The following is a 12,072-nucleotide window of genomic DNA, read 5'->3' on the forward strand; positions in this document are numbered from 1 at the left end:
TCGGCCCCGGGGTCGCGTCCTCGCCCGGCAGCCTGCTGGGGGGAGGGCCGCGCCGCGCCGCGCCGCGCCGTGCCGGGGGAGGTGCAGCGAGCCGCGCTGCCCACGAAGGCCGGGTTTGGGGGCGCTGGGCCGGGCGGGCGGCGGCGCTGCTGCTCCTCCTCCCCGCGGCGCCGGGCGCGCTGCAGCGGCCGCCCCGCACTGCCGGCGCGGCTCCCCGCGGCCGCCGGGCGCCCATCATGGCTGCGTGCGCCGGGCCCCGCGCCCCCCGTCCCCTCCTCCTCCTCCTCCTCCTGCTGCTGCTGGGCGGCTGCGGGGCCAGCTTGCCCCCGGAGCCGCCGCCGCCACCGCCGCCGCCGCCGAGCCCCCAGCCCCTGCCCGAGTCGGCTCTGCAGAAGCCCACCGTGTTCCTGGCCATCATCGCCCGCAACGCGGCGCACACGCTGCCCCACTTCCTCGGCTGCATCGAGAGGCTGCACTACCCCAAGAGCAGGATCGCCCTCTGGTAAGGGCGGCGGGGAGCCCCGCGGCGGCGGCGGCTCGCAGCTCCCTCCGCCCCCGGGGCGCAAGCGGCGCCGCGGCTGCCCGCGCTTCTCGCGTTGCCGGGCTGCTCGTGCGCGGGGGGCTCGCGGTCCCGGCGGGAGCGGGGGTTTGGAGGGAGCCGACAGCGTGGCCGTGCCCGGGACGGCGGAGAGGGGATGCCCGCGCTCCTCTAGCCCTCCGGCCGCCCCTTCCTCCTCCCCGCTTCCCTGCGGCAGCACAGGTAGCCGCGGCTCGGCGCCTGCCCGGGCCGGGCGAGGGCAGCGGCGCGCAGGGAAAGAAGCCGCCAAACCAGGGCGCAGCTCCCACCGCCGGAGCCGGCGAGCGGGAGTCGGGCTTTTGCCGCGTTGCTGGAAAGCCACGAAAGCGGCGAAGGAGCTCGCCCACCTGGCCGTGGGGCCCCGGGGAGGCGGCCCCCGACCCGCGTGGCCGGGGAAGCCGGCCCGGCGGCGCCCGGAGCAGCGAGACGGCTCCGCGGTGGGGAGCGCGGCAGCTGCTGCGCGCGTTGCGGTACGGAGGCGAGTTTTCGAGCGAAGCTGGCCTGAAGCCTGCGAGTATTCGCCCTCCTAGCATTTGTGCGAATGCACAGACGTGAAGTGGTTGTAGCTCAGTAAGGAGAGCTGTGTTGGGAGAGTGGTGTTTTGCTTCCTGGCTTGTAAATACGAGGCTTTGTGGGGAGATTGTCAGGGTTTGCCAGGGCTGAAGAGTAGACGTGCTGAGTAGGTGCTGATGGACATTGAAAAGGAGCATTGTTGCAGGGCTGTAGTCTGAAAGATGCATTCAGAAATCACAGCATGTGGGCAGCTGTGGCAATCAAGTGCGTGTCGGCTGGAGGAATTAGACCAGTTTGGGGGTTGGTCACTCTGCCCTTATCTGTAAGGGGGGAAAAAATCTTTTCTTCTCAACTTGACATAAATGTTTGGAGCAACAGGAACTGCCTGAAACGATTCAAAAATAATGTGTGGGAGTGGTGTAAAATAAGAAATGGTGATGTAGGACCTGATCCAAAATTCACTAAAGTCAATGGGAAGTTTTCTGTTGACTGCAGAAGTCGATAAAGTCAAGTCCTTTGGTTGAAGGGATTTGAGGACCTTCCCCCCCCCATCATATCACTGATACTAAAACATCATTAAACAAACAGGGTTAGATATTTCTGTAAATACTTCAGGAATGTGTTTGTCACTTGTCTTGAAGTACTCTACAGGTCTTAATAGAAAACTAGTGGCTTGGTTTAATCGGTTTGTAGCCTTTTCTTTTTTAAATTTAGAGTGCACAAAACAAATTATGATATTAGCAAAAATGTGGTGTTCTTCACAAATGAACTGGTTATGGAATTACAATCTGATGTATAACAGTGGATCAGTGTCAAACACATTTGTGTGTGTAGGTACCTGGTCCTGCTTTCATTTGCATCAGTAAGAATTTTGCTGTTTTAGCTAAAAAGCAAGATTATAGAAAAGTTTTTGGGTTTTGTTTCATCAAATGTATATAACAGTAGATATTATCAGACCCTAGATATTGACTGTGATTCAGCAAAGTGTGTTTGCATGGTGTTTACAAAATTTATTGTAATGGAAGTTGTAAGTGCAGATCTGATTGCAAAAGCAGGGCAGATCCTCAAATACATCTTGTAGAAGTACAAAATAAGCTTGTTTTGAAGCCCTGTTAGTCACTGACTGTATCTAAAATTTCTTTTGTGGATTCTCTGCACTATGTGTACTTTTACTTAAAGTCTTTGCAGTGTTGTGTAAACGTATTTGTGGCAACTGTTCATGAAATTAGAGTGCAAAATAATTAAAAAGTATGCCGAGATGGTTATAAAAGTGAAGTGGTATTCTCAGAAGGACTGTGCACAGATACAAACCTTGGTTAAATAGTAAAAGTTTAACCATTTCCCATGGTTAAACCGGAAAATGCCTCACTCGAAATTTTAAAAAGAAAAGGACTAAAAAGTCACTGAAAATGAAGTTTTGTAGACTCTGAGTTGCCACAGAGAGCAAGCAGTACCTGTAGTGTGGCAGTGATTCCTTGGAGGGGTTTAGTCCTGTTACTTGAGCACCCCAATAGCTTGAGCTTTTTCAGAGGTGGGGATGTTCAGGACACAATTTACTCACTAAGAAGAGGCTAACAGATAATATCTGTCAAGTCTTTTGGAAACAAATAGAACAATGAAATCCATTTCTGGAAGTAGATTGCATTTCAGATTCTTTGTGCCTGACAGTGTTCTTTCAAGAGAGAAATTCCAGGACTTACCTTTTTCCCTGTGTTGTTGTGTTACTGGAATTGTTGGTTTTAATGGCAGTGAAGTGGTGGTTGAAGTTGGTGAGTTGCATTCTTTCACCACCACTTGTGTTCTACTTCAAAATTTCTTGAGTAAGTCAGTGTTTTAAAATGTCTAAATGTAGGTCTTGAGAATGAAAATTAAAAACATATATCATCTTTTAAACTTTTACATGTTCTTTGTATTGCCCAGGGCTTAAATTCAATGATGGATTCCTCAGACAAATTTCTAGGGTGGAAGATGTGTGACTGACACCAAAGAAGGATTAAAAGACAATGAATGAGTTTGAACAGATGTTGATAATTTTCCATTCTTATCCTATGTTACTTAATAGTGGTGCTCCATCTTTGTTAGCCTAATACAGAACAAATGATGTGCTCTGGACAGTCTTATACTTTCTTCTTCCCTTTGCCCTGAATTCTTCGGTTTCTGTGATTGTGAGCACCCTTGGAAGGACTTGCTGACTACGTGCATCCTAATGAATCAAGCGGACTCTTCGGTCTGAGGCCAGCTGGCATGATGTGACCTGTGTCCTTTCAGTTAAATGCTTCCTTCCTTCTCCCTCCAAAAACAGGAAGCTGCATCCAAGCTGCCTATTGGGATTGGTCCCTGGCCCATATTAACCCCAGTCATTGTTGTCTGGGAGAGCACTAGTTGGCACAGGCTGGATCATTCCAGGATTGTATTAATGACTTAATAGTGGGGATTTCTGTGCAACGGTGCTCAGGCTTTTGTCCTGGTCCCGTTTAGTTTACTAGGGTAGACTTGGCCATAGGCGATCTGTCTGAGAGCCACAAGGCAGTGGCCAGCATCGATGGTAGCTCCTGCTTGACAACAGAAAATGATTACTTCTTGCAGGGTTGGTTTCGTTGACTAAATGCAAGCCCGTACTGCAGGGGTGGCATGCTAAGCCAGCATGCCTCCATCGCTGTCCCTCGGAGAAGGCCGTTGTGTCCCAGAGTTCCCGAGGAAAAGAGTCCCATGTCCTCTGGAGGTGGGAACAGCAAAGATTTCACACCTTGGCGGCAGACCCCAACCTCCCACCTTACCTTTCTGACAAGCTGGTGCCTGTGGAGTTGTCAAAGAATAATGCCGAAGATGGCAGTTGCGGCTTCTTGCAAAGGAGGAGTGATGGGAGTAAGGGGCTGGAGCCCTCCCCTTGGATGCCTGTAGAAAGACTAGACAACCTTTGGGTTAAAAACCACGTAGTGCTGTGAGAAACTAGCTAGTGCCCAGCAACAGCAGAGAGGCTTGAGAAAACAAGGGTATTGGATTCCCGATCCTGACTGGATCTACATGTTGAAGAATATTAATGGCCATTCTCTTTTAATGCTGTTTTTCTTTTCTAGCTAGGGAGTGTTCTTCTAATAGACTCCTTGTGTATTGGCAAGTCTACTGGGGTGGGCTGAGCTTCTCAGGGCTGTGAATCCAGCCTAGCTGAGTTAGAAAATTTGGGTGTGTTAAGAAGACTTTTTGCATTTTTTTTGCATTAGTGTCAGAAGAGACTCCAGAAAAGGTGGAAAATTGGTTGTCTTTATCTTTGACAAAAATGACCCAGAAGTTATGTAGTTAGTGTGTCCCAACCCCTCTTTGGGGTGGTTTGGAGTTGTTTTTCTTGTTTTGAACAGTAACAATGCTGAGTTTTGGCTTTCCTAGCTAATTCCGGAACCTCTCTGGTAACCAACACCCTGAGAAGGGTGTTGTAGCTCTCCCAAATGCTGAAGTGTTCCATTTAAAAGTAGTTTCCAGATTGTGTTAATTAGCTGCATAATAGACATTTGCTTAAACTTCAAATTAGAAAAAGTGGGCTTGATTCAAATCTCACTGTTTTTGCATCAGCAGCATTTCAGTAGCATTAGTTGCCACTGAAGTCTGAGAGGAGATGAAGATTCTTTTGAGATCCACTCAGTTATAGATATAGAGCATTAATTTGTCAGACAGGTTCATCTTGGTTGCAGTAAACACTTGCAAAGTGGAGGTGCGTGTGTTCATCAGAATTAGAATGAGAATTGAGTCAGTGCTGGTTGGACCCTGCATTCAGGGGAAGTCTTTCATTCCTTTCCAAAGTGTTTTTCAGTTGTTTATCACACTGGCTCACACATTTCCTGTCCTTGTATTAGGTGATGGTACAGCCAAGAAAGTTGTCCATAATTTCATTTTTAAATATCTGTTCTTAGCTGCAGGCTGTGCCTTATTGCTTTCTCATCTTTTACTAACCTGGGGAATTAAGTATCTGCATAAATGAGTTGAAGCTTTGGAGGTAATAATTAGGCTCTCTTGTGCTTGAAAATGTATACCTGTGGCGTATATTAGTGCATGTGTATACTTTGGAAATGATAACATGTACCGTATGTGAGATTGTTAGAAAGTTGGAATAAATCCCAGATGATAGCTTACTGTAACGCTGGCTCTAGTGACTGAATGGTTAAACTTAAATGAACTAGTTGTAGCTGAAAATATTAGCTGATGAGAGCAGTGTAATAATGATAACCTCCATAATGATATATTTTTAGCCTACAACTAGCTAATGATAGTATATCTGAGTATTTTCTTTTTCTGCAACAGTTTACTTTCAAATGTGAAAAGTCTTACGTAGATGGCAATTTCCACTAAGATGCAGAGAATATTTGAAACCTTAATGGGTATTATTACTCACTGGGAAGTGTTGGCTTTCTAGTGTGCTGTGTTTTCTGTGCTGGTTTCCATTAGTGAAACAAGGTCGCTTTAATCTTCGTGGTCAATATTAATCACTTAGGAATGCTGAAGTTCCATTCTGCTGCTTTTGTGTGTGTTGCTTCTGTCCACTGGTGTTTTATATCTATTTAAAAATTGCTCACCTGCTATGGTTTGCATATCAAATATTAAAACTGAAGTTTTAAAAATTAAATTGACTTTTCACTTGCTTGTCTTTTAAAACTAACCTTGTTGAGTTTAGTTCCCTTTCATATTTGTAGATGGATTTTCATGTTCTTTTTTTTAGTCTACAACTATGTTATTAAAGCTATCTAAATAGGGCTAAGAGTAAGACAGGACCTGTAGCACCTTGGAGTTACAATTAAGGTGATGATCCTGTTGTGCAAGGTGTGGCATAGAGTCTTTCTTTCAAAGAGCTTGCATCTAGATAACAGCACCAAAGGAAAGAACGGGTCTGAAATACTTCCGTTTTCTAGCAGGGGAAGTTGGGGCAGAAAGGTTAATTAACCAACATTATATTTGAATTTATTAGGGTCAGAGATAGTAGTCATAATTGATGTTTCTTGATTCTTCTTTCTTATTGAGGTAACTTTTAAATTTCCTGTGCTGTAAGCTATTTATATTTGAAATGGAAAACCAGGGAAGACAAGCTATTAAAAAAACAAAAATGAAACTTTATGCTGAAGAAATGACCCCATGCTCAAAGAGTATCTTGCCCTACCTTTTATGTTAGGGTCTATTAGATATGAGTATGAATATTGGGACCTTTCAAGAAATGAATAATGAAGCTCCCCGGGGCAGGAGGTTATACCACCAAAAATGAGATGCTGAAATGTGCAACAATTCTATGAGACACTTGCTAGTGAATATAATACGCTATGTCTTTTTGGTCTGAATCCCTCATGCTTTGTATCTTTGGAAATGCACCCATTTATTTAGGCTGCTATCTTTTGGCAATCATATTTTGAGACAGATAAATGTAAAACGGGGTAGACCTATCTTTGTGTAATTGTCTACCAAGTCTTTTGTAATGCATGTGTTGTGTTTGGAGGCTAGACACCAATAAAATACTGTGTTGTGACAGTGAAACCGTGGGGGAGAGAGTTCCATATCAGAGGTTGTTGTTCATTATAAGCCTTTGTATGCTTTCAAAGGTCAGAGAGAATTAAGGGTCATCTTGTTCGTTCCTGCCCAAGGCAGGATCCCACACCTCCCTGAGATGTTTGTCTAGCTGGCTCTGAAATTCCTTGGGGCCGGGATTCCACACATAGTCAAGGCTGCAAACGGTCAAGGTTGTGTGGTGTCATGTCTTCTGAAGCCTGTTCAAGTGTGGGGGAAGAGGTAGGCAGATGTGTCAGTGTCTTGAAGAACCAGCTGCAACCAAAGTTGGCTGTGAAGTGCCAGGATTAATTGCTCCTTTAAAAATGGCAATTCCACTTGTACGTTCTTGGTATACAGGCTATTTCAGCTCCTTAACTTCTTGTGGCTCTGGAAGCAGGGTCAGTTAGATATGATCTAGATAAGGCCTGCACAATTCCTGCTGCCATTCTCCTACCTGCAAACACTCTTTCCCTCCTGTAATGCTCTTCCAACTGGGATATCCCTACGCTAATGCATGGATCTCGCAGAGCAGTTAAGGTTGGAAGGTGTCTCTGGAGAGAGGTTCTGGCCTGGCCTCCATAATCCCAAAGTATTTCTCCTTTTATTCTCTGAGTCCATTTTCCTTTTGTTCTTTTTGACTGCTCCTGCCAGTACTTACTAATTTCCTGGTCTGCTGCCTTGGATTTATGTCTTTCTACCACCAAGCTTTCTGTGTGTCCTTGAGTATCTCCCAACTTAACTCCCTCTAAAGATCTGAAAGGTTGGTGTCATCCTATATGCTTATTGTTGTTCTCAGAGAATTTTCTTCTTCCTATATTATATAGGGAGATGGGAGCAAGGGGATTCTCTTTAACTTCTCCCATCACTTCATGATGGATGTTTCTAGTTGAGTGAGTTATTAAATTTCAGTGAGCCAACATTGTCTCTGCTGTGGGTGAAAACACAGCCCTTCTTTATGACACACAAAAGCTTCTTTTTGTAATGTGTCTCCTGCAGACACCAGATTAGTGTTAAAAAAAAAAAAAAAAAAAGGCATGCCTCAGACAACATGCTTGTTTTTTTCCAAGTTTGTATCTGTGGATTCACAGAAGTTCTGCCATCCATATAAACCTTCTCAGTCCCTCCTAAGTTATGAAGTGGATGGTTTGACTCAGTGTGAGGCACACTGTTCCTGATAAGTCTTGGTGTTGTTGGCTTGTGTTTCTTGAGCCTCACCTCAGTCCCTGGAAAGGTTATGGAGAAAATCCTTCAAGGCCATTTCCAGCCACATGATGGACAGACTGTGAACAGGCAGTGTGGATTTGCAAAGGGCATATTGTGCTTTATTAATCTGGTAACCTTCTAAGATGAGATGGCTGGCTCAGCAGATGAGGGGAGAGGACTGGATGTTTTATGCCTTGGCTTTAGCAAGGTCTTTGATGTGGATTCCTATAGTATCTTATAGTCGAATTGGTGAGATGTGGACTATAGAGTGGGTGGGAAATTGGGGTGACCGCAAGAGCTCAAGAGAGTGATCAGCAGTATATAGTCCAGTGATGTTGATACTGGGACCGATACCATTTAGTGTCTTTACTAACGACTTAGATGATGGAAAGCAGCCTCAGCAAGCTTGAGGTGATACCAAACTGGGCGGTGGGGAAGTGTTTGATAGCAGGGGTCAGGACTGTCATTGCCCTTTTATCGTACCAATCGTTGACGTTGGAGTAGAGCAATTAAATGATTACGTTGGCTAGCGAAGCACAACCTTAAGGACGATCCTGAGAAACTGAATTGCTGCTGAAGTTGTTGGGAGGTGAAAGTTCTTTTTGAGTCTGTCTTTATTCTAGATAAAAAATTTTAATACATATAAGCTTTAGGCTGCTTAGCAAAAGAGAAAATTAAATAATATGGCTAGAAAGTTAAAGATATAAAGTAGGGAGGAAAATTAGTATGTTAATTTTATAACTAAGCAAGGATTTGAACACAAATTAACATCAGGTCTGTGACCTCACTAAACTTGCTCTAACTTGCATTGACAGAAGATCACTCTGTGTGAGTGACAAATTTGGAGTTACTGTGATAATTCAAATACTGTATACCAGTCTAGTTACTTGAATGGTTAGTGCATGAATACATTAGGTTAAATTGATAGAGGACTGTCTGCATCAGCTAGCAGGAAGGAAAAGAATGGCTTTGTGCAAACTCTCAAGAGCTGTTAATGCGCAGCACGGGAGCTATTAGGTGTGACATTTTGCCTCTTCTATAGCCAAACAAAGCTGTATTTAATGTATGTATGTATTTAATGCTGTTGCTACATTTGTAATTTTCTTAGAATTCTGTTTAAAAAAAAAAAAAAGGGGCAGCCAAAAGATAGACTTAATCCTTTGTACAGAAGAGAGCAGGTAGATATTCTTTGGCCTTGATTGATTCAGACAAGCTAGATCCCTTGAACGTAGAAGGAACAGTTGCAGTGTAGGTTGTTATTAAAAATGTGAGAAACTGTTTGGGGAATCAGGCTGAGATAGCTTCTGCTAAAAGGAGTTTCTTGGAAGTTTGTATCAGCTGATGGTGAGTCTAGCAGGATGATAAACCTTTTGGCGAAAGACAAACTTGCATGCAGACTGTTGTTCTAAAAGCCCTCTTCCCCTCCCCCCCTCCTTTTTTCATTCACTTTTGCTTGTTTTACTCTTAAATTAAGCATGTGTTCTTTTCAGAAAATTGCCTGATCACTGCTAGTCAGTCTCTTGAAGAAGAGACCCCAGGTGTCTGAGCACAGCTGGAGCTGTGGGTACGAATGGTTGGTTCCTGGGAGGTACGGGCCAGGGCCTGCCTTAGGAGAGGGAAACATGGAGAGAGGGAGCTTTGGCCTGAGGGACCAGAGAGGCCATAGCAGGGCAGCTAGCTCTGCTGCAGGATAGGCAGAGTATGGTCAGGATAGGCACTGAACCATAGATTGAAGGGCATTTTTGATGCCTTACATAAAGTATTACAACAACTGCAATTATTTATCCAAGCCCCCTGAGACTGAATGTCTTCACGTACTGGGTCAGGATTCTCTAAAAAATAGGTCACGGATGCACATGGTGTGCAGAACGTTGGGAGCTGTCTATCTCTAATGTGGTCTGGCATTTTTGGTGCTGTGGGACTCCCTGAAAGACCATATGGGCTACAGGGTAGAGAGAGGACCAAGATGAGTGCAGGGTGCTGTGCCTGGCTGAACTTGGAATTTCCTTCCTGTGGGATGATGTCTGAGACCTAATGTTATTTCAACCTATTTATGTGCTTTTCATTTCCTTTAATTTAATGAAGTATAGCTTACACCAATGACATTTTTATCCTCATCTTCAGAGGTAGATTACAGCTAAATGGGGCCCACATGCATCGAAGTTTCAGGCTAAACAAGGCAGGAATAAGAAACTTGTTAGTGTTCTCTCCAAGATGAATTTTTGACTATATTCTGCCAAGATGCCCAGCTCCTTCTAACAGGCACATGGCACTCACTGCTAATAAGCTTGTCAGTAAAGAAAAAGGATAGATTTTTTTTTTCTAATGAAAGTGCACAGAGATTTCCCTTACTCAGATAAACAACTTCATTCAGTGCCTGAGTTCAGTTTTTAACAGTGAAATGATTGTTTTCTGTGTGCGTGTATGTATGTGTGTATGTGTATATGTGTGTGTATATATATATTTAAAGTTCTCAAGCTTCAAGTAATGTGGTGTTCTTGGACCAGAGCACCTTTTATTACTGTAGAATTCCTCCAGTTTTCTTCCTGGAAAGTTAACAGGAGGCCTAATATGTGGTGATTTAAACTTCTGCCAGCTAACTGTGAAACTGATATACGCTTTCAAATGTGGTAGAGTTCAATCACCAAAGCCTTCTGAGAATCAGTTTGGTTGTCATATGTTTTGTAACATAATATATTGATGCTGTTCTGGACAGATGTGATTTTGCTAAATAAGTGGTTTAATGTTGTATCAGATACTGAATAAGGAGTTTCACTGTAGAGGGCTTAAATGATGTTCATGCAGTATATCTTATGTTTCTTTGAGAGGTGTTTTGTTTAAAAAATGATCACCTCTTCCAAATTGCCCTAAGGCATGCAGGGAAAGAAGAGACATCCTTATTCAGGAATGAAGGCTGGTATATCTTCTGCTTTAATTCTGACCAGTGATTTATAAAGTCAATACGTCTTCCTCGCTCACTAATGTACAACTATAACATCAGGTAAAACAGCATGAAAAGCTAGAATGTTGTTTTGGGAAGGGAGTATGTTTTTGCCAAAGTCTGTCCGTGTTTCTTTTCCAGGGCAGCTTCAAAAACTGGCACTGCTGAAGATGTCAGCTTCTATGTTATCCCTGATGCCCGTGTGGTTGTCATAAAGTAAACACTCCTCTAACTCTTTTTCATTGTCACTATACACTGATAGAAATAACACATCTCTTTCTAGATGTAAATAATCTTTATCTGGACCAGAAAATGAATTAAATTTGAGGCTGTTGCACCTGGCTGTGGGGCTGATAAGAATCCCAATTCATGCTAAAGCAGAAAGTAGGGGGAACACACATACACTAAAATGCCACGGTAGGCCTCTCATAAGACCTTCCACATTAGTTTTGAAATGATCTGGCTTCAACAGGGCTAGATATGTCTTTTTTTTTTTTTTTTTTTTTTTTTTTTTTTTTTGGAGACAGGGTACAGGCTTTTCATTCTAAAAAGATTGTTTGCTTATTTTTGCTCTTTGATCCCTCTGAAGAGGAAGGTTATGCGTGGCTGCAATCTAGTTTGAATCTTGCCCAGTGGCAAAAACTAAGTTGTATTAACTGTTAAGTGTTAGCTTGCATCTTGAAGCTGATAGCAGGTGGTTATCTCTTCTGTTAGCAGATCAGAATCTTGTTTTTGCTGCTTGCTCAACAGCTGCTCTTAAAACAGATACTGCATTGTACTTTGGGGAGTGAATTTTTTTTAAGGCTGTAGTTTGAGTTATTTCCTTAGCACTTTGAATCATTCGTGTCCTTAGAAGCACTTAGTAAATTAGTGGAAAAGGCTATGTTTTCTAGCACTTACACTTTGAATGGCTAATTCTGACATGAAAGTTAAATTTTAAACTCTGCCAAATGCAAACACTTTGATTTCCTCCCCCCCACACACTGGTTGGTTTGAATCAATGAGTTATTTCCCACTAGACTTCAGCCAAGTAAGCTTGAGCAAATTCCCATAATCAGCTGATAAACATGCTTTGTCATTAAATAATCAAAAGCTGTCTTGCAGCAAGTCTCAGAAGGAGGACAGCTAGGAAGCATGAGCTTTAGACATCTAGAAGAAGGTGTGAGAAACTTTTCTTTTTTTTCCCTATTGTTTATGCCTAGGAGGCAAAGAGGAACACTGAATATTAGCCTTTGCTGATAATGTTACTGACTTGTGAGCAAGGCTTTTATCTCTCCTTTAATCACCTTTCCCTGCATCCTCACGTAACTTGATA

At 43.6% G+C, this 12,072-nt stretch overlaps 1 protein-coding gene across 1 annotated transcript in view; it reads left to right on the forward strand.

The window, feature by feature from the left end:
- The first annotated feature begins 236 nt into the window (after positions 1–236).
- The window catches only part of COLGALT2 (collagen beta(1-O)galactosyltransferase 2), a 59,231-nt gene continuing 47,395 nt past the window's right edge, over positions 237–12,072 (forward strand). Inside the window, exon 1 of the mRNA XM_067300412.1 lies at positions 237–502. Coding sequence (XP_067156513.1) covers positions 237–502 — 266 coding nt within the window. The remainder of the gene's footprint in view (positions 503–12,072) is intronic.

This window comes from Apteryx mantelli, chromosome 8, assembly GCF_036417845.1.
Source record: "Apteryx mantelli isolate bAptMan1 chromosome 8, bAptMan1.hap1, whole genome shotgun sequence".
Classification (NCBI taxonomy): Eukaryota; Metazoa; Chordata; class Aves; order Apterygiformes; family Apterygidae; genus Apteryx; species Apteryx mantelli.